Source organism: Mesoplodon bidens (genome assembly GCF_964165515.1).
Source record: "Mesoplodon bidens genome assembly, chromosome: 19".
Classification (NCBI taxonomy): domain Eukaryota; kingdom Metazoa; phylum Chordata; class Mammalia; order Artiodactyla; family Ziphiidae; genus Mesoplodon; species Mesoplodon bidens.
The window spans coordinates 27,846,293-27,871,471 of NC_138179.1; the positions used below are offsets into that span (position 1 = coordinate 27,846,293).

General features: G+C 56.0%; 1 protein-coding gene across 2 annotated transcripts in view; it reads left to right on the forward strand.

Annotated features, from left to right (window-relative positions):
- The window catches only part of LRRC75A (leucine rich repeat containing 75A), a 36,245-nt gene extending 11,151 nt beyond the window's left edge, over positions 1-25,094 (forward strand). For both annotated transcript variants that reach the window (XM_081219046.1, XM_081219047.1), the window contains exons 2-4: positions 13,479-13,607; positions 21,048-21,163; positions 23,148-25,094. In XM_081219046.1, coding sequence (XP_081075172.1) covers positions 13,479-13,607; positions 21,048-21,163; positions 23,148-23,667 — 765 coding nt within the window. In that variant the 3' untranslated portion in view covers positions 23,668-25,094. The remainder of the gene's footprint in view (positions 1-13,478; positions 13,608-21,047; positions 21,164-23,147) is intronic.
- Positions 25,095-25,179: the final 85 nt, after the last annotated feature.

Genomic DNA, 25,179 nt, shown 5'->3' on the forward strand with positions numbered 1-25,179 from the left:
CGAGAGAACCGGCTTCACCCCTCAGCCGGACAGGCAAGTGGGCAGGGCAGCGGCGACCGGGGGCCCGAGGGGCAGCGCCCGCCCTGGAGCCGGCGGGAGCAGCCTTGCCAGCAAGCAGGCCAATGCCAGTGGGTTTCTTTCAGGGAGAGGCCAATGTGGCGGTTGTTTTTATGACTTCTTCAAGTTTGCTTTGCTGTTTGGTGTTTCTGAAGTCAGAGTGTGTGTGTGTGTGTGCGTGTGCGTGCGTGCGTGCGTGCGCGCCTCTGGCCTCCCTCCCCGGGCTACACACACAAGGACAGCTGCCCGCCCGGACCTCGGCCTCATCGTCGTGTCCCTGGGAGGTTTATGGTGTCCTTGGGACGTGTTTGTGCACACACACCACACACACATACACGCACATATATACAGACACATGCAGTACTCACGGGTGCTAGATTTTCTCAATTACGATTCAACATACTGAACGAAAAATGTTAAAGCCTACTGTTTCCCTAAGATTTTAAGTCTAAGCTACAAATGCCATTATTCTGTTTATGAATCTAGTAGATTTAAATGATCACATTTAAGGGTAGAGTGCTTATAACTTGGTTAAGTTTCTTTCAATATCTTAGTGATTTTACAAATTTACTACATCCAGTTTTCTTAAGTTTATAAATAGCCATCCTAAAAAGCAGGACTTTCCCAAGCTCCTGAACAGTTCTTAAAATGTAATAAGCTTGGGCTTCCCTGGTGGCGCAGTGGTTGAGAGTCCGCCTGCCGATGCAGGGGACACGGGTTCGTGCCCCTATCCCGGAAGATCCCACATGCCGCGCAGCGGCTGGGCCCACGAGCCATGGCCGTGGAGCCTGTGTGTCCGGAGCCTGTGCTCCGCAACGGGAGAGGCCACAGCAGTGAGAGGCCCGCGTACAGCAAAAAAAAAAAAAAAAAAAAAAAAAAAAAAATGTAATAAGCTTATAAATAAGGTGTATTAAATTCTGTTAAACATTTCAAAACTGTCACAAACTCAGCCAGATCCTCCTTCAGCGTCCCGCTTAAAATCATAAGCCTAAAGTCAGTTACTCACTTACCCCTTTCAAATCGGAATTGCAGGCCTCATCTGTTAGGTACTCTGACTTACGTGATTCTCTAAAGTGTTACAAGTGTGTGAAGTGCCAGATTTATGAATTTCTAGGTGTACCTGAGCTGCATTCCTCTAGTGTCTGCCGGTGTAATTCAACGCCTTCGGGGTTAAGAGGCAACGGAGGAGCCCAAGAGCGACCTTCTGTCCTCAGTACCCCGAACTGCCCCCCTCCAACTCCCCTGTCCTGGCGGCTTCACCTCTGGGCTAGATGCTGTCTGCTGCTGTTCCTTTCATCCGTCCTTGCCTGTTCTTCCTGCCCTCAGGGCCCCACCTCTTCAGCTGTTTAGCGGTGTCCTCTTGGATGGTGCACACCCCACGCCCTTGGCTCCCCGATCGCGCATCCAAGGCCACGCTAATGACGCATCCCAGGGGGCCAGAAGGAAGAGTCCTTAGCAGCGACCTTCCCTCCTGGTACAGAACTCCTGCTACAGCAGCACTAAGGGATCTCTCCCCACTGCTTACATAGTTCCAGTGTCTGTGAACTCACTACTTGATTTTTTTAAATTGTGGTAAAGTGTAGATAACATAAAACTTATCATTTTAACCACTTTTATGTGTACAGTTCAGTGGCATTAAGCACATCTACAGTGTTGTGCAACCATCCATCTACAGAACTCTTCATTTTCCCAAACTGAAACTCTGTCCCCATTAAACACTAATTCCCCATCCCCTTCTCCCCAGCCCCTGGCAACCTCCATCCTACCTTCTGCCTCTATGGATTGGACTCCTCTAGGGACCTCATACGAGTGGAATCGTACAGTATGTGTCCTTCTGTGACTGGCTTATTTCATTTAGCATCCTGTCCTCCCGGTTCATCCTGTTGAGTGCGTGTCAGGATTCCCTTTACCACTTGTTTTTATTTTTATTTATTTATTTTTTTGCGGTACGCGGGCCTCTCACTGCCGTGGCCTCTCCCGTTGCGGAGCACAGGCTCCAGACGCACAGGCTCAGCTGCCATGGCTCACAGGCCCAGCCACTCTGCGGCACGTGGGATCCTCCCGGACCGGGGCATGAACCCGTGTCCCCTGCATCGGCAGGCGGACTCTAAACCACTGTGCCACCAGGGAAGCCCACCACTTGTTTTTAAATGTTCTTTCTCACATTAGGCTGGAAACCGTCTTAGGGGATGTGGTCCTGTAGGGAGCATTTCTTTTGTTTTTCTGGCTGTGCCACCCGGCTTGTGGGATCTTGGTTAACCCTGTCCAGGGATTGAACCCCAGGCCCTCGGGAGTGAATGCACGGAGTCCTAACCACTGGAGCGCCAGGGAAGTCCCTACAGGGAGCATCTCTGACTAGCCCAGTCCCACCTCTGGGAGCAGACAGCAAAGGAGAGTGTGTCGGGGGTGCACGCACCCAGAGGACCCATCAACTGGTCCCAGAGGACCCAGTGGGCAACTGGGATAACGGTCCCAGTTGCTCACAGCTGTGCTCCTGGTTGAGGTCAGCACAGGCCAGAGAAGGAAAGGGGTCCCCGCCCACTTGCCCTAACCTTTCGCCTTGGTGCGTCCCCTGGGGAAAATGCCACCACTGTTTCCATCCGGTGTATTAGTTTCCTAGGGCTGCCATCAGAGACAACCACTGTTTTGGTGGCTTAGAACAACAGAAACTTCTCTCACTGCTCTGGAGACCAGAAGCCTCAAATCAAGGTGTCGGCAGGCCACACTCCCTTGAGAGGCTGTCGGGAGATTTCACTCTTTGCCGCTTCAACTGCTGGTGGCTCTGGCTGCATCCATCTTCCCATCCCCTTCTTCTCTGTGTCCGTCTCTTGTAAGGACACCTGTCGTTGGATTTAGGGCCCAACTGGGTAACCCAAGATGATCTCATCTTGAGATCCTTATCTTAATCTGCAGACTCTTTTTCCAAATGAGATAAATGCACACATTCTGGGGACTAGGGATGTGGAGTTGTCTTTTGGGTACTGCCATTTAGCCCGGCGCATCCGTTTCTGTTTCTCACACGTGGTGTGTACCTTGCCCCGGGTGTCCCGTCCATCCCCAGTGGCACTTTTAAGACTCTGCCCACCTTCCTTAGAGGCCGTGGTCTTCATTCACATCGAGCTCCTCTGGCTTCTCCCCCTGGCGGCTTCCTGGGGCTGCATTTCCCTGACAGCACCTGGCAGTTCCCGTCCCTCCCCTGGGAATCCTTGAGGCAGCCAGAATGTCAGGGGGGAGGGGACACGGAGACCGGTCGCCCAGGCAGGCCAGTACCGCAGACTGTGTCCCTCCCCCGGAATAGTGGCCTCTGATGTTCCGGAAGAGGATCACTGCCTCATTATCACCCCGCGCACGTGGGCTCCGGTGGCTTCAATGCAGCTGGCTACCTTTTCTGCTTAATATGCGGAGCCTGCTGCCTGCTCCTTCCCCGGGCTCGGTTGCAGGAGCCCTAGCTTCATGCCTGGAGGAGAGAGACAGACACAAGCTCATTTCCCGCAGGGCCTTCCTCCTGGGAACAGGCCCAAAACCTGGAACTTAAAAGGCAAGAGGGTGCTCGTGGTTTAAAATAGCGAGTGCGTGGCAGCCTCCTGAGTGGCTTCGGCCTAAAATACCTGCGGAGACACACCAAAAACAGATGAAAATTCCTGAAAGCCTAGAAAGGTGGGCGGTCTGGGAGGAACCCCTTCCAGCTCTGAGACAGATGGAGCTGCCCCGGCTCCCCCCGGAAGCTGAGACCTCCCAGAGGAAGGGGAAGCCCCCTTCTCCCCAGTCGGAGGAAGTCAGGCAGCTGCCCCTTTCCCACGCGAGCAGTGATTTGGGGGCAGAAATGCTGCCCTCACTGCACCCTCCCCAGGCATCTCTGCGTGTATTTGGAGAAAGCCACCCTCAGACGCTACCTCCACCAGGCAGGTGGGAGAGAGGGAAACCCGCGAGCGGTGGCCGCTGGCAGTCCAGCGTGGCCCGTGGGCTCAGCCAGGGATGGGGAAGTCCTGGGATATGGATACCACTGTGGGTTTCCACAGACTCCACCTTTGGAGTTTTGGCGGCCCAGGCTGTGGAGGCGGGCAAAGATGTCCCTTCCCAAGGTCAGAGTCACATTAGCTCAGTGTCCAGGGTGTGTTCCCCAGGCTGGACTCCTTACAAACCAGAACCTGAGAGGTGGACTCAGCTCTTATCCAGGGAGGCAGCCGTGGGACAAGGTCAAGATTCTGGTTAAAATTCCAACGTACGGGTGTGGTTTTCACACCAACAAGCAGTTCCTTGACACGAGCTGGGTGTCCTACAATTCAACTCTATTCTGATGCTCTCTATCCAGAGATGGTGTCCGATCCCACAGGTTAAGGGGATCCCACAAGGCAGCCTCCCACTTCAGACTCTAATCACAAGTCCAGGTTGTTACCTGTGCTTCTGACCAATCAGCTATAGTTTGGAGGTTCTCATGACCCTCTCCTTGGGTTGGATTAATTTGTTAGAGTGGCTCACAGAACTCAGGAAAACATTTTACTCACTAGTTTATTATAAAAGGATGTAACTCAGGACTGCCCTCGTGGCGCAGTGGTTAAGAATCCACCTGCCAATGCAGGGGACACGGGTTCGGGCCCTGGTCCAGGAAGATCCCACAGGCCACAGAGCAGCTAAGCCCTTGCGCCACAACTACTGAGCCCGCATGCCACAACTACTGAAGCCCGTGTGAGCCTAGAGCCTGTGCTCTGCAAGAAGCCACCGCAATGAGAAGCCTGTGCACCACAACGAAGAGTAGCCCCCGCTTGCCGCAACTAGAGAAAAGCCTGCGCACAGCAACCAAGACCCAACACAGCCAAAAATTAATAAATTAAAAAAAAAAAGATGTAACTCAGGAACAGCCAGATGGGAGAGAGGCACAGGGCCAGGTGTGGGGAAGGACACGGAGCTTCCAGCCCTCCAGGTGTCCACTCTCCACACCTCCCCGTGTTCACTGACCCAGAAGCTCTCTGAACCCCGCACTTTGGAGAGTTTCTGGAGATTTCACCACGTAGGCTCGACTGAGTACCTCGTTGGCCATTGGTGACTGATTCTCTTCATCCCCTCTCCCCACTCTGAGATAGGGACGGGACTGAAAGTTCCAACCTCTAATGACATGGTTGGTTCCCCTGGCCTCATCCTCAGGTGACCAAGGGGCCTTCCAAAAGTCACCTCATTAACCAAAATAAAGTCATTAAAAAAGTCATCTCATAACAAAAGACACCTTTGTCTCTCTCATCAGTTAGGAAATTCCGCAGGTTTTAGGAGCTCTGTGCCAGAAAGAGGACAAAGACCAAATATGTATTTCTTATTTTAAATCATAACATCACACTAGACAGATGGTGGATGGGGTCTCACTAGGTCACCCCTCCTTCAGGGGTGAGCAAGTGGGGAAAATAACCCTGTGCGTCGGATAAATACTGTGGAGGCTGGACCCTGACTCTGGAATGATCTACGGCAGGATCCGGGGGAAATGAACTTTGTGGGAAAAGAACAAAATGTCATGAAAAGAGGCAAAAAAGGAAAAAAAACAGAGGGTGGGATGAAAAGGGAGATTAATGAGCAAAATAAGAACTGCAAGGATTCGAAACACTGGCCAACACACAGTCCCGACTGGAAGCAGTGGGAGTGGGGTTGACGGTGCCGGACATGAAGTCAGTGGCAGAGGCAAACCCGGCCCGTCCACGGGCGTGTGTTACGGGATGAACACGAGAAGAGGTCAGCTCAGAAGGCGCTCAGAGCCAGCATCCGCTCTCCTGATGAGGAGACAGGCTATAACAAGGTCCATGTTTGTAGATGGAATGACCCCAACACTGAAGGTAAATTCAAAGAAAACACCCACAACTAGACACACAGTGGTAAAAAATTGTAATAACTAGGTGTGGCAGGCAGAAAAACAATGGCCAGAAACATGTGCTCCCTCGTTATCTCAGGAAGGTGTCTGTTTTTGCCTTCCTGGGTCGCAGGACCTTTTTTAAAATTTAAATTGTTGCAAAATGCACATCACATAAAATTTACCATCTTAAATTAACCATTTCTACACTTCAGTATCGTTAAGCACATTCACATTGTTTTGCAACCGTCACCATCATCCTCAGAACTCTTCATCTTGCAAAACTGAAACTCTGTCCCCATGAAACAACAACTCCCCAGCCTCTCTCCCCCACAGCCCCTGGCACCCGCCGTTCTACTCTGTGTCTGTGAAGTTGACTTCTCTGGGTACCTCATATGCGTGGAATCATCCTTTTATGACTGATTTCTCTCAGCGTAATGTCCTCAGGGATTATCCACAGTGTAGCATATGTCAGATCTCATTCCTTCTTATTCCGTTGTAGACATATACCACACTTTGTTTATCCGTGCGTCTGTAGAAGCTGATGGACACTTGGGTCGCTTCCGCCTTTTGACCATTGTGAATAATGCTGCTATGAACATAGGCGTAGAAGGATCTGTCTGAGTCCCTGCTTTCAGTTCTTTGGCATATGTACCCAGAAGTGGAGTCGCTGGGTCATATGGTAACTCTGTTTTTAATTTTTTGAGGGATCGCCGTAGTGTTCCCCACGGTGGCTGCACCACTTCACGTTCCTACCGGCAATGCACAGGAGCTCCAGCTGTGTGTCCATCCTCAACACTGGCTTCTTCTGGTTGGAGTGGGGCTGGCGGTGGCTTGAGCTAAGAGCTGGATGAGCCAGAGGAGTTGATTTGATTTGTGTTAGGAAGGGAAGGGCTGGGTGCTGAGAGAATTTGCAGGGTCGAGATGAGCCACTGAGGGACAGGTGGGGTCTTGGGGGAGACACAAGGAAGGGATGTTAGGAGTTTGGGTGGGCTGTCACGAGGGTGCCCTTTTGGTGACCTTGTGAGATTGCTGTAAAGACATCGGCTGCTTTTTGGGCTACGCCGTATGTTGAACTGATGTTCCTGGGAAGCGGGGGACCGTGTGCTGAGACCATCCAGGAGAGGCAGCTAGAGGTTATTGTCAAAGACAATCCCATGGACATCTGGGCAGAAAAAGCAGCTAAAGACACAAAAACCAGACTGCCTCAGAGTCGCCTGCCATGCTGAGTACCAGGGGGCTACCGCGTTTTGAAGGTTAGTTTCTCTCTAGCCAGGTTGCCTTCAGGTACGACGTTAACATAAAGGTTTTTCAGGTAGGCTAGAGCTCAGAAAATAACCACCCATGTATTCATTCTGGATGACGTTCTCGGGCAGTGACGGCATGAGGTGCAGGTATGGGAGCAGCTCCAGGGAAGGGCTGAGTGGCGGCCCTGAACGTTAGCTCAGTCCCAAAGACGTGCAAATCTGTGCTCAAACTGAATGCACATGGCCAAATTTTATCATCGATGGAGTGCCTTTAACAATTAAAAAAAAAAAAACCCACAAACTAAAACAATAAGAGCAGTGACCTGGATCTAAAATCTCTGATTATACTCAGAAAGGCCAAGAAGAGGAGAGGCTGGCCGTCAGGCAAGTGTCAAAATTCCCCGCTGACCCTCCACCCCAAGCGCTGCCGAGGTCCTGGGTGCCCCCTCTGAAGCTGCCCGGGGTCCCCATGGTGCCAGCTCACTAGTTCGGGGCCAGCCCCCGAGATTGATAGCGCTTCTGCTCCCAGACACCAGACACGAGCTGTGGGCATGGGCTGAGCTTCCTCTCCCAGACCCCCGACCCCGCCCCACCACCAAAACCACACCCGCATCAACAGGGAGCCTCGCCGAGGGTCGGAGTGATGGGAGAGAGCATAGCAGGGAAGCTACACCCTCCCCAGGGGTTCCCTGGCTCCTAGCCTGGCTCAGCTTAGCCCCTTTCTCCCAGGGTACCCCATGCTTCTAGCCCTGCGGTTCTCCAGCTGTTTTCGGTATCAAGAACCCTCTTTATTTTTTCTAATTTAATTGTTTTTGTTTTTGTTGCTGGCCGTGCTGCGTGGCGTGCGGAACTTCCCAGACCAGGGATCAAACCCACACCCCCTTGAGCGGAAGCGCAGAGTCTTAACCACTGGACCACCAGGGAAGTCCAAGAGCCCTCTTTATACTTTTTTAACTCTTTTAAATTGAGATATAATTGACGTATAACATTGTTTAAGGCCCACAATGTATTGACTTGATACATTTATATTGCAATGTGGTTGCCATTGTAGCGTTAGCCAACACCCCTGTCTTGTCCCATAAATATCATTTCTTCTAGTGTTGGTAACAATAGTTTTGTTGTCTTTCATAGTTGTACTGTGTATTAGTCTCCAGGACTTATTTTTCTTCTAGTTGCAAGTATGTACCTTTAAACACCGTCTCCCATTCCCCTACCCCCCAGCCCCAATCCACTCTGTTTTTCAGAGTTTTCAGTTCTTCTTAGGTTCCACATATAAGTGAAATCATACAGTATTTGTCTTTCTCTGACTTATCTCAGTGAGCATAATGTCCTCAAGGTCTATCCACGTTGTTGCAGGATTTCCTTCTTTCTCGCGGCTGAATAGTATTCCATTGTGTATATAGACCACAGCTGCTATATCCAGTCATAGGTTGATGGGCACTTAGGTTGTCGCCGTGTCTTGGCTATTGTGAATAATGCTGCAGTGAACATGGGAGTGGCGTTGTCTCTTTGATAGTACGTTTTCATTTCCTTTGGATATATACCCAGAAGTGGGATTGCTGGATTATATGGTAGTTCTGTTTTTAATTTTTTGAGGAACTTTTTTTTTTTTTTTTGCGGTATGTGGGCCTCTCGCTGTTGTGGCCTCTCCCATTGCGGAGCACAGGCTCCGGACGCGCAGGCTCAACGGCCATAGCTCACGGGCCCAGCTGCTCCGCAGCATGTGGGATCTTCCCAGACTGGGGCACGAACCCGTGTCCCCTGCATCGGCAGGCAGACTCTCAACCACTGCGCCACCAGGGAAGCCCTTTTGAGGAACTTTTATACTCTAAATTATTGAGGACCTCAAAGAGGTTTTCTCTATGTGGGTCATATCTTATAAATGCTATCTGCTGTATGAGAAATAAAAACAAAAATATTTTAAAGATTTATTTATTCATTCACTTAAAGTTAATAAGCTTGCAATGTGAAAGAAATTTTTGTGAAAATAACTATATTTTCCAAAAGAAAGAATATAGTGAGAAGAGCGGCATTGTTTCATAGTTTTGTGACTCCCTTTCATGTGTGGTTGGCTTAGTAGAAGACAGCTGGATTCTCACACGCACTGCTTCTGCATTCGATGTCTTGTAGTAGGTTGTTCTGGTTGAAGTCTACAAAGAAAATGTAGCATCATGCTGCTGTGTCATTGGAAAAGAGGCCCTCACAGAGGCCCTGAAAGGGTCTTGAGGACCCCCTTCACACTTTGAGAAATACTGTGAATCTCTGCTTGCTTTTTGGAAAGCCGTACCCCTCACTCTTCGCACTGGAGTGAGTCCCCAAACCTGGTTCTTCAAGCTTCAGTAACATGGGAGCCCCACTTCTTTGAGGTGACACGTGCTTGCCGTTCACCCCCTTGGTCGCAGGCCAGCGACACTCTCCGTGCCAAGCTGCCCAAAGCAGTGACTCGGGCTGATGTTCCCAGGTTTTCTGATCAGGAACCGTCCACACGCACAGGTCCTAGAGATAGTACCATTTAGATACACAATGAGGAAGCTAGGAGTCTCCTCAGTGCCTGGTATTTGCAAGGCAGGCCAGCCCCTCCAAGGCCAAAGCAGTCGCCCGGGGCAGCCTGGAGGAGCCGCACATCGACTTGGTTCTTCCACCCGCCTCATTCCCCCACCCCGACAGGCAGCCAGGGAAGAGCGGAACTGTGAGGTCCCTGGTGGGCAGGGTATGTAGCACTGTCAGTGCAGTCATGACACATTTGTCCCCAGTATGGGTGACAATGTGGGTGGCTTGGTGGGTGACACGGAGAGGACACCAAGGACGCCAGACGTGGCCCGAGGCCCTCAGGACATGTGAGGTGTCTGAAAGCCGCACAAGCATTCCAGGGGCCTAGGTGGGGTCGAAGTAAAGGAATAAAGCGATGAAACTGCAGCAGCGTCTGTCAGGCCCCCATCTGGGTCTCCCTGTTGCAGCTTCTTGTAACCCAGAGCCCTGGGACCTCCGGGAGCCCCACCCCAGCTGGAATTCACAGGGCGGGCGGTGGCCATGACTCACAGGTAATTTACCCAGAGCACATCTGCCTTCCTGGGGAGACCCCCTCCCTCCCCCCTCCCTTCTCCCACCCTCTGCGCCCTCCCCAGCCACAATTCCATGACCCCAGACAACAGCAGCAGCGTGGAGAGAGGGACCCACTGTCAGCAGGCTGGGCACCCAGACTGACAGGGAGGGTGGGGACATGCAGGGCGGGACGTGCGTGGCAGGGGGCGGGGGGCTGGGGAAGGACAGTTTACATCTTCCCACACCTGCCCCAGCGTCCTGGCTTAGCAGCTAGGGTTTCCTTGGTCCTGCCAGGATGGGATGGCCTCTACTGGCCTGGAAAGGAAGGGGAGGGGAGTGGGAAGACGGGGCAGGGCTGGTAGGAACCCAAGAAACGCAAGCAGCCATCCAGTCCCGGGGTTTCAAACTTCTCTGACAACAGAACTACTTTAAAAAACAAAAACAAACAAACAAAAACCCTGAAGGACAGTCAGAGAGCTGTTGCGTGGAGAGCTGGGCCCAAAGCCTCGCTGACTCTTCTGGCCTCTCTCCTGTCATCCTCAGCCCCAAGGTCTTGGGACACGGCTCAGTAACTACGAGTATGGTCCGTTTGCCCCTTTCACAGATGGGGAAACGGACCCCAAGGGGGAAGAGGTCTCTCGTCCACGTATTGACAGCCTGAATTCCGCTTCCTATATTCCCAGCCTCTCCTACCACACAGAGGGCGGCGCCAGGGTCTGCACTTTGCTTGGTGACAGTTAGCTTCCCCGCGGCCCTGGCATGCCCTGCTGACCATGAGGCCGGTGTGGACTGTGCGCCAGGCTCCCTGTCCTGCCCCGACTCCCGGGCTTTTCTAGAGAGAGAGGTCATGGCTTTTGTCACGTCCTCAAATGGGCCTGGTATCCAAAAAGAGACTAAGAACCTGTGCACGTGGCGGGGGGGGGGGGCACCGAAGGGGGAGGGGAGCTCAGCTGGTGATTCTCTTCCCTGCAGAGTCGTTACCTTGTGTTACTAGGTTTATGTCCCTCGCCCACCTGTGACGCGGGGTCACCGTCCCCATTTTACATACGAGGAGGCTGAGACGCAGTGACACAGGTAGCTTGCCCCGGATGCCTCCCGGGAGGCTGAGGGGCTGGACAAGCCAGGTGGGGACAGGTCCACGGCACGATTGGACCTGTCCGCACCCTGAGCCGGCGCCTCCCTCACCGCGTCCACGCCAGACCGTGTCAGTTATCTCCGCAGCCGGAGGACCTGGCGCTGGGCACGGCCGCTGCCTCTGAGGCTCATTCCTGCCAAACAGAAACAGCCCAAGGCTGGCCCGTTGTGTCCTCGATGGCACTTGAGACCCATTTCTTCCAACAGGGAGGTGGAGGCAGAGCTCCCGGAACCAGTGCGGAGGGGGGGACCCCGCTAGGAGCTGGACTCGCGAGGCTTCCCGTGGGACAGAGCGCACGGCCCCTCCAGATACCCCAGCAAAGCTCTTTCTCCCTTTGCTCTTAGAAAGGTCAGCGGCCAAACCACAGGGCAGCATCCCCGCCCTCCAGCCTGCTTGCTGCCCAGCTCACCCCAGGGGTAGACAAGGCAGATCCTCCCAAGACAGGCCCCAGGCCCACGTGGAAGCCCACCCCTACCATTTCTGAAATTCTTTTTTTTTTAACATCTTTATGACATGCAATTTATTTTTCTTTCTGTGTTACTGAGGTATAATTGACTTGGCACTAAGTTTAAGGTGTATAGCATAATTACTTGACTTACAAATATTGCAAAATAATTACCACAGTAAGTTTAGTTAACATTCATCACCTCATATAGTTTGAAAACATGTTTTCTTCCTTGTGATGAGGATTTTTAGAATCTACGCTCCTCACAACTCTCAAGTGTCCCACACAGCTGTGCTAACTGTAGTCACCAGTCCTACATTCCATTCCTGAAATTCTGACGGTTAGTTAAAAAAAAAGTCAGCTGCTCTGAGCCTTAGCTTCTTCCTCTGTAAATTGGGAATAAGGATACCCAGCCTACTTGCTTTCAGGGATTTCTAAGAATCACATGGGGAAGGTATTTAGAAAAGTTCAGGATTACTCACCGAAATGACAAGGGAGCAAACCCCAGCTGGGACTCACCTGTCACCACACATTCCTGTCCGCAGGTGGCTGGACCATGGCAACCCAGGCTGGGAGCCTGCCTTCTCTGGGCGGTGATGGGGCAGCTCCACATATGGCTTGGGGGCCCAGGGGGCCTAGGGTGGGCCAGTCCTCAGATGGGAATGCCCTTGTTCCTTTATGCTCTGTGCAAGGCCCCAAGCTAGGAGGGAACCACAGCTCCGGCCAAGGACAACAGAAACTGGAGAGGGGGTTTGAGAAGAGTCAGAAGCCGTACCCAAGCTCTTCCACAGACAGAGGGCACACGTTTAGTCCAGCACCCTGGGGTAGAAAACCATCTTTCTTTACTTCTCTAAAGCAATTAACTCTGTTTCAAGCCCCCGCCAGCTTGGCTGGTGGGAAATTCAAGCTTAGCCGTGTCTGGGGGGCCTGCCCCTTCCCTGGGGTTGGACAAGAGTCTTCAGGTCTTGTACAGTCCAGAACATTTGGAGCGAGGCCCCGGGAATTAGGACCCAGACTGGTCACTGCTCTTGGCCAAGCCCGTGGGGTCTCTTGCTGGTGGACAGGGGTCTCTGCAGATGCTCCCAGCCCTTGTCCCTCCCGAGGCTTGGGGAACCTCTGCCCCAGAGGTTTCTGCTGTGGCCCCCGCCCACTCCGTGCCCCTTGCCTCTGTGCTCCCGCCCCTCCTGTTACGAGGACCTCACTTGACATCCTTTCTTAGGGGGAGGGCTGGTGGGGTTTTCTTCTGGGTGCCTGGCAGCTTCTCCTTTCAACCCCACAACTCAGAGACCCAACCCCCCAAGGCAGAGGAACACCAAGGCGGGGTCCTTCACAGAAGGAGCAGTAAGAATGACCTCAGAAGCAAAAAGAAAGCAAATAAATATCAATACGTGGTCCTGTCACAAAGCACAAGAGTTTTACTATCACCCCGTTTCCAAATTTTGTCCCAGGTGCAGAAGCAGCCACCAGCGCTGTGGCCCACCACCCTTGGCTTCCTCCTTGGGGGAACTGGAGAGGCAAAGGCTGGGGGGCTATCTAGGGAGGGCCGTCTCTGCAGGGGCTTGTCTGGCCCCCCGGGGGACTTTCTGTAAATGCTTCCGTGTGGGATGGGAAGCCACTTTGGAGGGGTCTCCTCCCTGGCCAGGGGGCAGTCTGGGCATGTTGGGCGGGGCTCCAGGGTGAGGTGGGGCCTCGCTGAGCTCTGGGCATCCCTCCCTCTTGCAGGACCTAGGCATGGAGTCAACCTCGCTGGACGACGTCCTGTACCGCTACGCCAGCTTCAGGAACCTGGTGGACCCCATCACACACGACCTCATCATCAGCCTGGCACGCCACATCCACTGTCCTAAGCCGGTAGGGTGTCCGTGATCTGAGCCAGCAAGCTCCGGGGTGTAAGGGGGGAGCTTCCTGGGCAGAGCAGCCCGGTGCCCAAGGGGGGCTGGCCAGCGCTGCCTGGGCCCCTTGTGCAGCACCTGAGGTGCCCACCCTGCCCTGAGGCCCAGCATCCACGGCGGAGGCTGCATACCAGCACCATCAGCACCGGCCTTGTTTGGCCCACGGGCTGCAGTAAATCTGGATTCACTACCAACATGTAAACCTCAGGGTATTTCATACAATCCCCATATTAGCTGCCCTTGAAAAATGGGAAGCTCCTCGTTTCTACAGGCCTGGAGTTGAGTAGCCACCCCTGTTACATGGGGCCAGAGCCACCAGGTATGGTTGTGTAGGCTGTACCCTGCACAAAGATGTGTACACAGAGGTGGCAGGGGTCGGGGAGACAGGAGACAACTTGGTCCAGCCCTCTCTCTGCCCACCAGCCAGGGGCACGGGTGCAAGACTGTGTCCACCTAGAGATGGGCTTTGTCCTTTTTGCACAAAGGCGCTGTGTAAGCAAATGTAGCTGTGGCCCTACATGCCGCTCTGTTTGCTGCTGTCCCCACTATGCCCACTTGTCCTCCTCTCTGAGGCCAAGTGTCATTTTACACCCACCCACTTCACTCCTGTCCACTTCCTGCCTGGCTCCGAGGCTCTCCAGACTCCGCGGGCGCTGCCCAGCCCCTCTGGGTCTGGGGGATCTGCCCCTCTTCCTGCTGGCTCCACAGTCCAGGCTGGGACCCAGGCAGGGACAGGAGGGCCAGGGCAAGGGCAGCTCCACACTTGGGCTTTTCTCTCTGTTTTGGTTTCTTCGCTCCCATCCCTCAGTTTCCAGCAGCTTCCAAGAGATGCAGTTCCTTGCAGCAGGAAGGAAGGGGCAGGAAGCCAGGGCAGGATGGAGGAGTGCCTGGGGCGGCCTCCACTTCAGAGCAGGACCTAGGATCAGGGCGAGAGGTGGTTCCCAAGCCCACCCCGCACCTGGCCCGGGCGCCCAGGGGCTGGAACCTTGCTCTGGGGTGACACCTCCATCTGGGGCTTTGTTTAGGGCCTTCTCTCTGGCTTCTCTCTGGAATGCCTGGTGTCAAGACTTCAAGGTGGGGTGCTGGCCATGGAGGGCTGGGAGCCCGTCGGGGCAGGTGTGGGGTGGGTGGGTGGAGGGATACAGCAAGAGGCAGGGGTGCTGGGCTCAGACGTGTGACAGTAATGAGCGTCGGCGGACTGGGAGCCCGAAGGCCTGGGGACGAGGAGCTGGTGCAGGGGCCACAGGGGACCGGCTGCAGCTGGAACCACCTGCTTCTCATTCAGGGTATACCTGGCTCTCCTGGGGAGCTGAGACCAGGCCGTAGGAGGCCTTGTGGGTGCCAGACCCCTGCCCTTTCCAGAGCATGGATTTAGTTGCCCACAGGTGAGAGGAGTGACAGATGACAGGGCACTCAGAGCAGCTCAATAGGAGAGGACTGTTTTTTATGCCCATCTTAGAGTTGAGGAAGACGAAATACAGGTGATGAAGCAACCTGAGAAAGGTTACGGCCCAGGTGAGAACCCCAGTGTTTGGGCCCCAGTGCTGGGCAGGGCAGGCCAGGCCAGCGCTCAGGTGCTGGATCTCTGGGCCATCAGTGCTCCGTGGGGCTCGCAAGACCTGGGCTGGGCTGGGGAGGAGGGGCCTGTTTGGGGGCAGTTCCAGTGCCCCCCTCCCTCCACGTAGGCGGGTCTGCAGGTGGTCAACTGCCCATGTCGACCCCAGGAAACAGGACAGGACTAAGGGGCTGCGGGCTGAGGCCAAGGGGTCCTGCACTGCCATCTGTCCCCCCCCACTGGGGAGGGCTAGAGGGCCATTCACAGGTGGTTTTGCTCAGGCTCCTACATCAAATTACCATTGACAGGGTGGCTAATAAACAACAGACACTTATCTCTCACGGTTCTGGAGGCTGGAGGGCTGAGGTCAGGGTGCCGGGCCGGTCAGGTTCTGGTGAGGACACTCTTTGTGGTTTGCAGACGGCCACATTCTCCTTGTGGCCTCACATGGCAGAAGGGAGGTGAGCTAGCGCTCTGGTCTCTTCCGATAACCCTCGTGGCCTTGTCCGATCCTAATCACCTCCCAAAGGCCCTCCCTCCAGACACCATCACGTTGGGATTGGGGTTCAACATATGAACTGGGGGCGGGGGGGGACAAACACTGCTTCCGTGGCACAGGTGTAACCTTCTCAGGTCACTTAATTAGCTGAACTTGTTTTCCTCAACTCGGATGTGGACGTAGCCATAGCCTCCCCTGTAAAGCTGTCTCGAGAGCTCAGTGAGATGATTACAGGAAGCGTGGGTGTGTGCCTGGCACGGCCGAGAGCCTCACACCCAGAAGCCGAGGTGTCACCAGTCTGTGGGCACTGACCACATGCCAGGCGGGGTGCTCAGACTTAGCAGGTCAGTGGGGGACGCAGAAGCAAGAAAGTCACGGCCTCAGGCCCAGCCCCCGTGGACTCAGAGTCTTGGAAATCAACAGGCTTATCTCCAACCCAGATTTCTAGAGGCAGCCAGAGTGGGGTCCACCCTGCTGGAGGCCCAGGCCCTGGCCAGTCCCCTACCCGTACCCAAGGCCACGTGGCAGGAGAGGCCCTCTGGAAGGACTCTCCCAGCTGAGGTTGAGGCATGGGTGGGAGATCCTGGCTCTGGGGTCCCCAAGGTGATGATGGGGGCGGCCTCTGCACACACAGACACACACACACACACCCATGTGAGCTGGCTCAGGGCTAGCCAGGCCTTGCTGCTCGAACCTCTTTCATCTGAGGATTTCAGATCAGCCCAAGTGTGTGCCGAGAGGTTGTAGACAAAAGGGGGGGGGCGGGGTCTCCCTTAGCTGTGAGATGGGACGAAGAAAGTAGCCCTTTCTGGTCCAACTCCTGGTGAAGCATCCACAAGACAAATAATCCTTCCCGCCGCTAAGATGACCACCTCGAATGAGTCCTGTCTATTTTCTCAACCTACCAGAGACCCCCTCCTGTACCCCAGCAGGGTGTGGGCCGAGACCCTAGAAAGGGCTGGGTCTGTGCCTGCCCGCAGAAGGGGGAAGAGGCATTGGTATGATGATGGTATTGATGAATCCCAAGTCTGTATCTGCAGCCTGTCTTTAGACTCAAAAGTCTCCCCACTCCTGGACGTTTCCGCCTGGGTGTCCCTAAATCACCCAGAACAAATCCCCCTATCAGCGTGGATCATGTAGCGGGAAGTTTTAGGGACTCCTTCCTTCCCACCCAGCACGTCTGTTCCATCATGTCCACCATCAGGCTTCCCACCAGCAGACACTAAAATGAGGGTGTATGCTCAGTGATTTGTGGAGGAGCTCTCCCAGAGCCACCTTGTGTTTTTGTTCTTCTTTTATATTTTATTGTATTTTCTATTGCTGCATAGCAAGTCACCCCAAAGCATTGTGGCTCAAAACAACAGACATTCATCATTGATCCACCTCTGCAGGTCGGGAATTCAGGAGCAGCACAGGCGGGGGGTTCTAGTTAGGGGCTCAGGACATTGGCCCAGGCTGCGAGTCCTGGTGGCTCGACGGGGACTGGCAGGGTAGCATACCCCATGGCTGCTGGTGGCAAGCCTCAGCTCCGAGCCCCGTGGCTGGTCCACAGGACTGCTTGAGCTTCCTCACATCAGGGCAGCTGGCTTACCCCAGAGGGGGTGATCCCCGAGAGCAAGGGAGAAGCACAGGGTCTTCTATGAGCCAGCCTCAGACATCACATACTGTCCCTGCTGCCGTAGCGTATTGATCACCCAGTCAGCCCTAATGCAGTGTGGAAGGAGGCTGTACCCTGCCAGGAGGCCAGCATCCATGGGGGCCGACTTGGAGGCTGGCTAAAGCAGGGAGAGAGTGAGAAGAGTTAATCCTGGGCCTTTCTCTCCTGCCCTCTTTCCTCCGTCCCTTTAGCTGAGTCCCACTGACAGCCAGGAGCAAGAGGGCCGGGTGGTGCCGTCTGTAAGAGCTTAGCCTTCCCAGCACAGAGAACGGGGTGGGGAGTGGACCAAAAAGCCCAGCACAGTCTCCGGATCTGGAGCAGCGTCCAGGGTGCAGTAGACAGGGCAGTCGTGTCTGATGACTGAGTGAGGAAGCCTTGAGTGCAGAGCAGTCAGGGCTGTGCTTGCTACAGTTCTTGGGGTGGGGGGTTGAAGACGGCAGGGGGCGTCAGAGGGACACGGTGACCCAGTCCGGAGGGGCCTGCAGGTCTGCCGTGGGCCTCTCTCCTGCCTGGTCAGTGAGTCCCTCAGGCAGGGTCTTCTCCAAGGCCCGCGGTCAGCGGCGCTGGGCCGGTGCCCAGTGTACCCGACTTGCGCCACAGCCCCTCCCCCTCCTTCCTTCTCCACGGGTGGGAGGGAAAGCTGCAGATTCCGCAGCCTGCCTTGCAGCCTCCTCCGTTGCAAGCAACAGAAGCCCCCACGGCCTGCCTCCAGCCAGGAAGAGGACTTATCCTTCCCGGTGGCAGCCAAGCTTGAAAGAGGCACTAGAACCCCAAACAGCACAGACACCTGCCCCCCTCCCTCTGCTCCACCCAGCCTCACTCCCCGCCCCTCTACCCACACCTCATGGCTGCCCGGGGCTCCTGAGTTGACTTGTCAGTGTTCAGCCCCCGAGGAGTCTTGTCCCAAGTCGGGAATCCCCCAAGGTCCGCCTCTGGACCGGTCAGCTGTGGCTTGGGAGTGGGGTGTGGTCCCACAAAAGCGCTGCTGGGCCCCGCGGCTTTCTGAATGAGAGGAGAGGGGCCAGCATCCTCCTTCTTCGCCTCCCTCCCCTTCCTTCCTCATCCTCCACGCTGGGCGACTCCTGCTTAGTCTAACTCTTCCTGCAGGAGGAGGCCTGGAGGGGGCTTCCAAAAGTGATGGAGTTGGGAAAACGTAGGTGGGCTTGCTTGAGGCTTTTCTGGTTTGCAAACGATAGAAGCTACTTGAACCAACCTTCGCAAAAGATTCATCCCTCAAGGGCAGAGCAGAGCCCAGCCTCAAGGCGACTGCGGGGTTTGGATCCTGATGCCGTCCTACACGTCGAGTGGCCTGCCATCCCCTCCACTTCTTGGTGCCTCCGTTCCCACATGTGTCAAGAGGGATTAGAGGGGCCCCTGTTTCATGGGATGGCTATGAGTTAGTGCCCAGCGTATAGTAGGTGATATAACTCGGTAAAGGTTAGCTGTGTTTCTTTAGTCCAGACAAGCGGAGGGGCTTTCACTTCCGAGAACATTAGCTCACGTTTGGTGTCAGGTCCGCTGTTAAGTGACCACATCTTCCGTCCCTGTTTAGTAAATGAGGAAACAGGCTCAGGTTGGGGGCCTCGCCCTGCGCGCGGCTGCCCCCTGGTGGCAGTGTCGGCGCACTGCGGCGGCTGCTTTGCCGCCCCTTTTCCTGTTCCTTCCTTCCGGCCCGGAGGGCGGAGGGAGAGTCCGTGGCCCCTGATTTTGGAACCCCTGCGGGAGGTTAGGTTTAGGGCCAGGAGCTCATTCCTCGGCTTTGGAACGGGTGCTGTGGGAGACTGGCCACGTTCTGTCCCCGGTGGCCGCAGGGGTGATGCCGGGCAGACCACCCCACCCCACCCGCTGGCCCTTCTTGTCTGTAAAGTGTGTCCACCTGGTAGCACAGGGGCGTCACCGGGGGAGCTTTGAAAAGTCCCCGTGCCCGAGCTGCCCACCCATCGCTGCGGGGTGGCCCAGGCAGCAGTGTTGTCTAAAGCTCTGGGTGATTCCAGCATGCAGGGGTCCTGGGTGCAGACCCTCAGCTCGAGATGTTCCAGCCCCTCCCCTTCTCCCTTTGGCCTCCAAAGTTGGCCTTCACCCCGGCCAGCACCGTGACCCTTGGGATATGTTCCAAGACCTTCATGGGATGCCTGAAACCGCAGATAGCACCAAGCCCGAAAAACCCTGTTTTTCCTACACTAAAGGGCAGGTAACATATGCAGTGATAATGCACTGTACAAAGGGATGATTTATGTCCCAGGCGGGAAGGAGTGGGACAGCACGCAACTTCATCACGCTACTCAGAATGGCGCACAATTGTAGACTTCTGAGTTTATTTCTGGAAGTTTCCACTTAATATTTTTGGACCGAGGTTGACCACAGGTAACCTGAAACCTTGGAGGGCCAAACAGCAGATGGGGGGTGGGGGGACAGCACTAACAGAGTGATGATGGTAATGGTGATAATCAAGCCAGCCTTTACTGAGCAGCCTCGCTGTGCCAGGCGCCCTGCTGGGCACTGGCCCCTGGCTCGTGGCTGACCTCACCACATCGCGTTGCTGTCTGCAAGTGGGTTTGCATCCGTGCCTGGCACTTCCTGGCCTTGGCCCTTGGCACCGGACCATCTGGTGGGAGCGCACGCTCTGGGCCACTCGGTCTCCCAGGCCTCGGGGACTCTTTGTTGAATTGACTCCCCTTGGGACAGAGTTGGAGCCACTAAAATCTCTCTGCTGCATCCTTTAACCCAGAGTATTTGTTTGCTGGGGCTGCCGTGACAAAAATACCACTTAAACAACAGAAATGTATTTCCTCACAGTTCTGGAGGCTGGAAGTCCGAGATCAAGGCGTCAGCAGGGTTGGTTTCTTCCGAGGTGTCTCTCCTTGGTGTGTACACGGCCGTCTTCTCCCTGTGTGCTCATGTGGTCTCCCCTCCGTACGTGTCTGTGTCCTGATATCGTCTCATGAGGACACCAGTCGTATAGGGTTAGGGCCCAGCGCAGTGATCTCATTTTACCTTAATTACTCTTCAGAGGCCCCATTTCCAAATACAGCCACATTCTGAGGTGTTGGGGATTAGGACTTCAATTTAAGAACTTGGCAGAGGGACACAATTCAGGCCATAACACCCAGGGTCTCAAGGTCAAATGCTGATGGGCCAGACAGGTAAGGAAGATGAATGAACTGGGCCGGAAACCACTTGGCACCTCATTCTTTTATTTTCCCACCGTTGACATGGGCAGAAGAGACGCGGTAAAGTATTGTGCTGTGCCCTTTGCTGTGTGGAATACGCGAGCAAGGACGTTTGCTTGTGGTTGAATCCCCAGCTTCTAGAGCAAGTGCCCGGCACCTAGGAGGGACCCAGCGGGTATTTGTCTGGCGAACGAGTGAGCAAGCTGGCCCTGGGCATCGGGGAGCGGCAGGGACCGTGGCAACCCTGGGGTCGACTGTCAGCTCACCTGGAATCCAAACTTCTGTAGAAATCTCAGGTGTTTCAGCGATAGCAACGCGTTCACAGAAACTAAAACCATCATGCAGATGAGTTTGCAGCCCCTGCTCCCTGCTCAGGGCGGCCACCTTGGGCCCGCACAGCAGGCCTCCCCAGCTCGGCCTGGGGTCCGTGCTGGTCCCGCAGAGGCAGGAAGCTGGAGGTGGGGGCCTGGGCTCCCTGCCTGCTCCCTCGACTCAGGGACCCGTGGCTTCCTCTGCAGGAGGGTGACGCGCTGGGCGCCATGGAGAAGCTGTGCCGGCAGCTGACCTACCACCTCAGCCCCCATTCCCAGTGGAGGCGCCATCGCGGGCTGGTGAAGAGGAAGCCACAGGCCTGGTGAGTCACGGTCACCCGAGGCAGGTCTCCCCCGCCGCCGCCCAGCCGCCTCCTACAAGGGCAGCTCAAAGCCAGCTGTGCTGGGCCGGGCGTTGGCGGGACAGCACCCCATCCCGGGGCCGTGGATGGGGGGGCAAGAGCTGCTTGGAGAAGGTGAAGTGAAGGGCTGGGGGCCAGGGGGAAAGGGGCAGGCAGGGTGGGCATTCCAGGTGGGCAGGAGCCCTGGGAGATGCTGGCGGCTGGGCCCCGCTCTGTGTGGTGGGATCTGGGGGTGCGCGCCCGTCCTGATGCTGGGGGAGGGGGACAAGAGGGGTTTCTGATCCTGGTGCGCTGAATGCGGGCACTCGCCCCAGCCCTCCTGTCGTCTCCCAGGGGCACCCAGACCCCAGCCTTGTCCCTGGCGTACAGCAGTGAGGACCCTCAGGGCTCGTGTGGCCCCCTGCACCCTGGGGGCAGAGGGGACACTGGGACACAGGACCTGGGGGCCAGAACAGCACCGCAGAAAGAAGCAGAGGGGAACTGCTTGCGAATCACGGAGCGGAGTGGCCCGTGTCCTGAAGGCTCTGGCCGGGCCCTGCTGGCGCGCAGGCTCCTCCTCCGGGTCGCACAGATGGGAGGGGAAGGCCAGCCCCCTCGCTGAGCAGAAGAGCTCTGGGCCCCCTTCCCTTCTTCTGGACACCACCCCCCGCCCCCCAAGGCAGGAGAGGAGATGGATCCTCAAGGGCCCTTCCCTGGTGGAGGAAGTCGCCAAAGGGGGTGCCAAGTGGGCTGAGGGCAGGGACCAAATGCGGGGACAGAGCAGTTTTGTCTGCTTGTGCGCTAGTTCTGGAGGAGGGAAATGCGGGAGGGTACGCTCTGCTGGGACCCAGGGGCCTCCTGTCTCCCCAGCACACAGGGCGCTCAGTCCATTCTTCGTTCAGAAGCCTCACTCTGCTCGGACGCCTCCTTCAGTCCCGCTGACTGAAACCCACTCAGGCCCAAGTGACGGTCCCCCACCCGCCCCCGCCCACACACTGGCCTTCCTGCTGGTTCACAGACACGCTGAGCTCTACCAGCCTCAGGGCCTTTGCACTTGTCTTCCCTCCACTGAGACTCTTACCGAGCTCTTCCCTTGGCCTGTTTTTTCTCCTAAGAGGCCGACAAGGAAGCCCAAGCTGTGATCCCAGGGCTGCTGATGGTAACAGGTGCTGAGCCCCCTCCAACTCCCTGTCCTTCCCAGGGTTGGAGCCTCGGGGCTTGCCTGGGATATCTGGAAGCTGGGAGATCTGGGCCGCCGAGCAAGGGAGCGGGTGAGAAAGAAGAGCAAGGGGTGGCGGGCGGTAGGGAGTGGAAGGGGGTTGACAGCAGCCCACACCAGGCTCGGGGCCCCTGCGCCCTCCCCCGCCTGCTGTCCCGAGGGCCCCCCCAAGGACCCTCTGTCTGGCGGGGAAGATGGTCTTGAAGGAGGGGCTTCCAAGGTCTGTGGCACTCGTGGGGTAGCAGGGAGCTCGGCCGTTCGCCGCCCTCCTGCACAGGGCGCCGTTCTCACTGCGTTTATTATTTCACATGACGACCCTACGGTGGTACCCAGTCGGCTTCATTTCTGAGGCAAATAACAGAGGCGCAGAGGTTAAGGAACTAACTAAAGGTCGCATGAGGGACGAAGCCTGCCTGCCACAACTAAAGATCCTGCGTGCCGCAACTAAGACCCGGTGCAGCCAAAATAAAAAATAAATAAATAATTTAAAAAAAAAGAAGGAAGGAAGGAGTCCAGTGCAGACCCTGGCGTTGGCCCCAGAATGTCCCCTTCGTCACTGCAGAAACACCTGGGCCTTGCCCTGTGATCCCCAGGCTCTGCCTGCCGGGCAGCCGGGCTGCGATGTGGGCAGTGCAAGGGGACCGGGGCCCCTGGCCTCTGCCCCGTGGGCAGAGGGCTGAGTGGAGGCTGCCTCGGAGCAAAGCCTGCCCCACCCGCTTGAACGCTGCTGTTTCATCTCCCCTTCAGCCTCAAGGCAGTCCTGGCCGGGAACCCTCTGGACAACACAGTGGACCTGTCTGGCATCCCGCTGACCCCCCGTGACCTGGAGCGGGTGACCGGCTACCTGCAGCGCTGCGGGGAGCAGGTGGACAGCGTGGAGCTGGGCTTCACGGGCCTCACGGACGACATGGTCCTGCAGCTGCTGCCGGCACTCAGCACGCTGCCCCGGCTGACCACGCTGGCCCTCAACGGCAACCGGCTGACGCGGGCCCTGCTGCGCGACCTCACTGACGCCCTGAAGGACCCCAGGAAGTTCCCCAGCGTCACGTGGATCGACCTGGGCAACAACGTGGACATCTTCTCACTGCCCCAGCCCTTCCTGCTCAGCCTGCGCAAGCGCTCCCCCAAGCAGGGCCACCTGCCCACCATCCTGGAGCTGGGCGAGGGCCCGGGCAGTGGGGACGAGGCCCGGGACGAGACTGTGGGCCAGGAGGACCCTGGAGGGGACCAGGAGGGCAGGGAGACTACAGGTGCATCTCAGACGTGACAGGGAGGTGGGGGCCTCTCCAGGGAGTCCTGCTGGGGTAGGATGGCTGAGGCAGGGCGGGCGTTCCCAGCCGGGTGGCAGCCACCATCCAGAATGGGCCTGGCAGCACCTCCCCCCGACCCAGGACGCCAGATGGTAGCATCTAGGAAAGGAGGACTGTAATTCCTCTCCGGTCCTCTCCATCACCCCCTTGTCAATCCACATCTGCCTTTTGGCTCCTGAGCAGTCATCCCTGGCTCAAGAGGAACCAACCCTCAGCTTCCCAACTTGTGGGTGCCATGTAGGGGCTGGGGATGCTGGAGGCTTGAGTTAACGTGATCGGTCACAGAGCTTTCCCCCCAGGAAAGGAAGTGTAGTGGGGGCTCTGCATCTAACCCGGGATTTTCCAGTCCTGAATGACAAATATCCAGATGCCGGATGTGCCCCTGATGGAGGCAGGTCGGAATCCCTAGCTCCTGGCTGAAGGTTGGGGTAGGGGACTGGCTGCAGGAGACCCCAGGAGCCTCATCCCCATCTGAACTGAGGGGTGTCTGCCTCCTCCTTGTGGCGCCCTGGCTCCTTGGGACCAACTTCCCAGTCTCAGCCTCCGTTTACAAGGCTCACCCTTCAGCCTGTGACCCCAGAGGCCTAGCCACGGGACCAGCCACCCCCCTATATCCTTCAATATTTAGGACATCCTAGAAGTCTGGGGCAGACAGCACATGCCACTCAGAAACCCCCGCACAGCCTCTCCGCAGACTAGTGGAATTCCACATGCATCAGTGTTCCTAGGGTACAGGCCAGAGTAAGCCTTGCTTCCTTTCGAAAGGACCCTTTTCCCATAAAATCCCTCCGCATGGAGTCCCCAAAGTAAACCTTGCTACTCTGAGCACATTCCCGAGAACGCAGGACCACAAAGATGAGGTGCCTCCAAGCAAGACAACTGGGAGAAGGTGAAAAAAAACGGAGGTCCCCGAGGGGAGAAAGCCAAGGTTTTCACCCTACCTTCCCCTTACCCAAGGCCTACGGGTTAAAAAGTCATCCCTTTCAGGCACAATTAGCAAGTCCAGGGACATTGGGAACCAATCGTTCTTGAGCTAGAGAAAATCATTCTGGGTGCCCAGTGTTGGTGAAGCAGACAGAGCCCCTCAGGCAAACAGCAGAGGACTAGGGAAGCACAGCCTGACATGCCTCCAGCCTCAAGCCCAGTAGGGTAGCCAAGACCTTCACACCGGTGAAAGGTGGCAAGATGGGGATGGCTGAAGAGCCCAACAGTGGGTCCTTGCCTGCTGCTGTCTGGGCAGGTGTGGGGTAGGGCTTCAGGAGCTAGAGGGAGGCTATGCAAAAGGGCAGACAGAGCCCAGAGGGACGGGGACTGGACTCAGTTACAGATGCCTTAAAATGCTTTGGGGTTTTTGCCCCAAGTCTCAAGAGGGGAGAACAGCTTAGACCTACCTTAAGGGAAGATGACAAGTACTAATACCTGGACTGCTAATATTTGTCAGCAGTGATCAAACTGGACTTTTTCTTCAA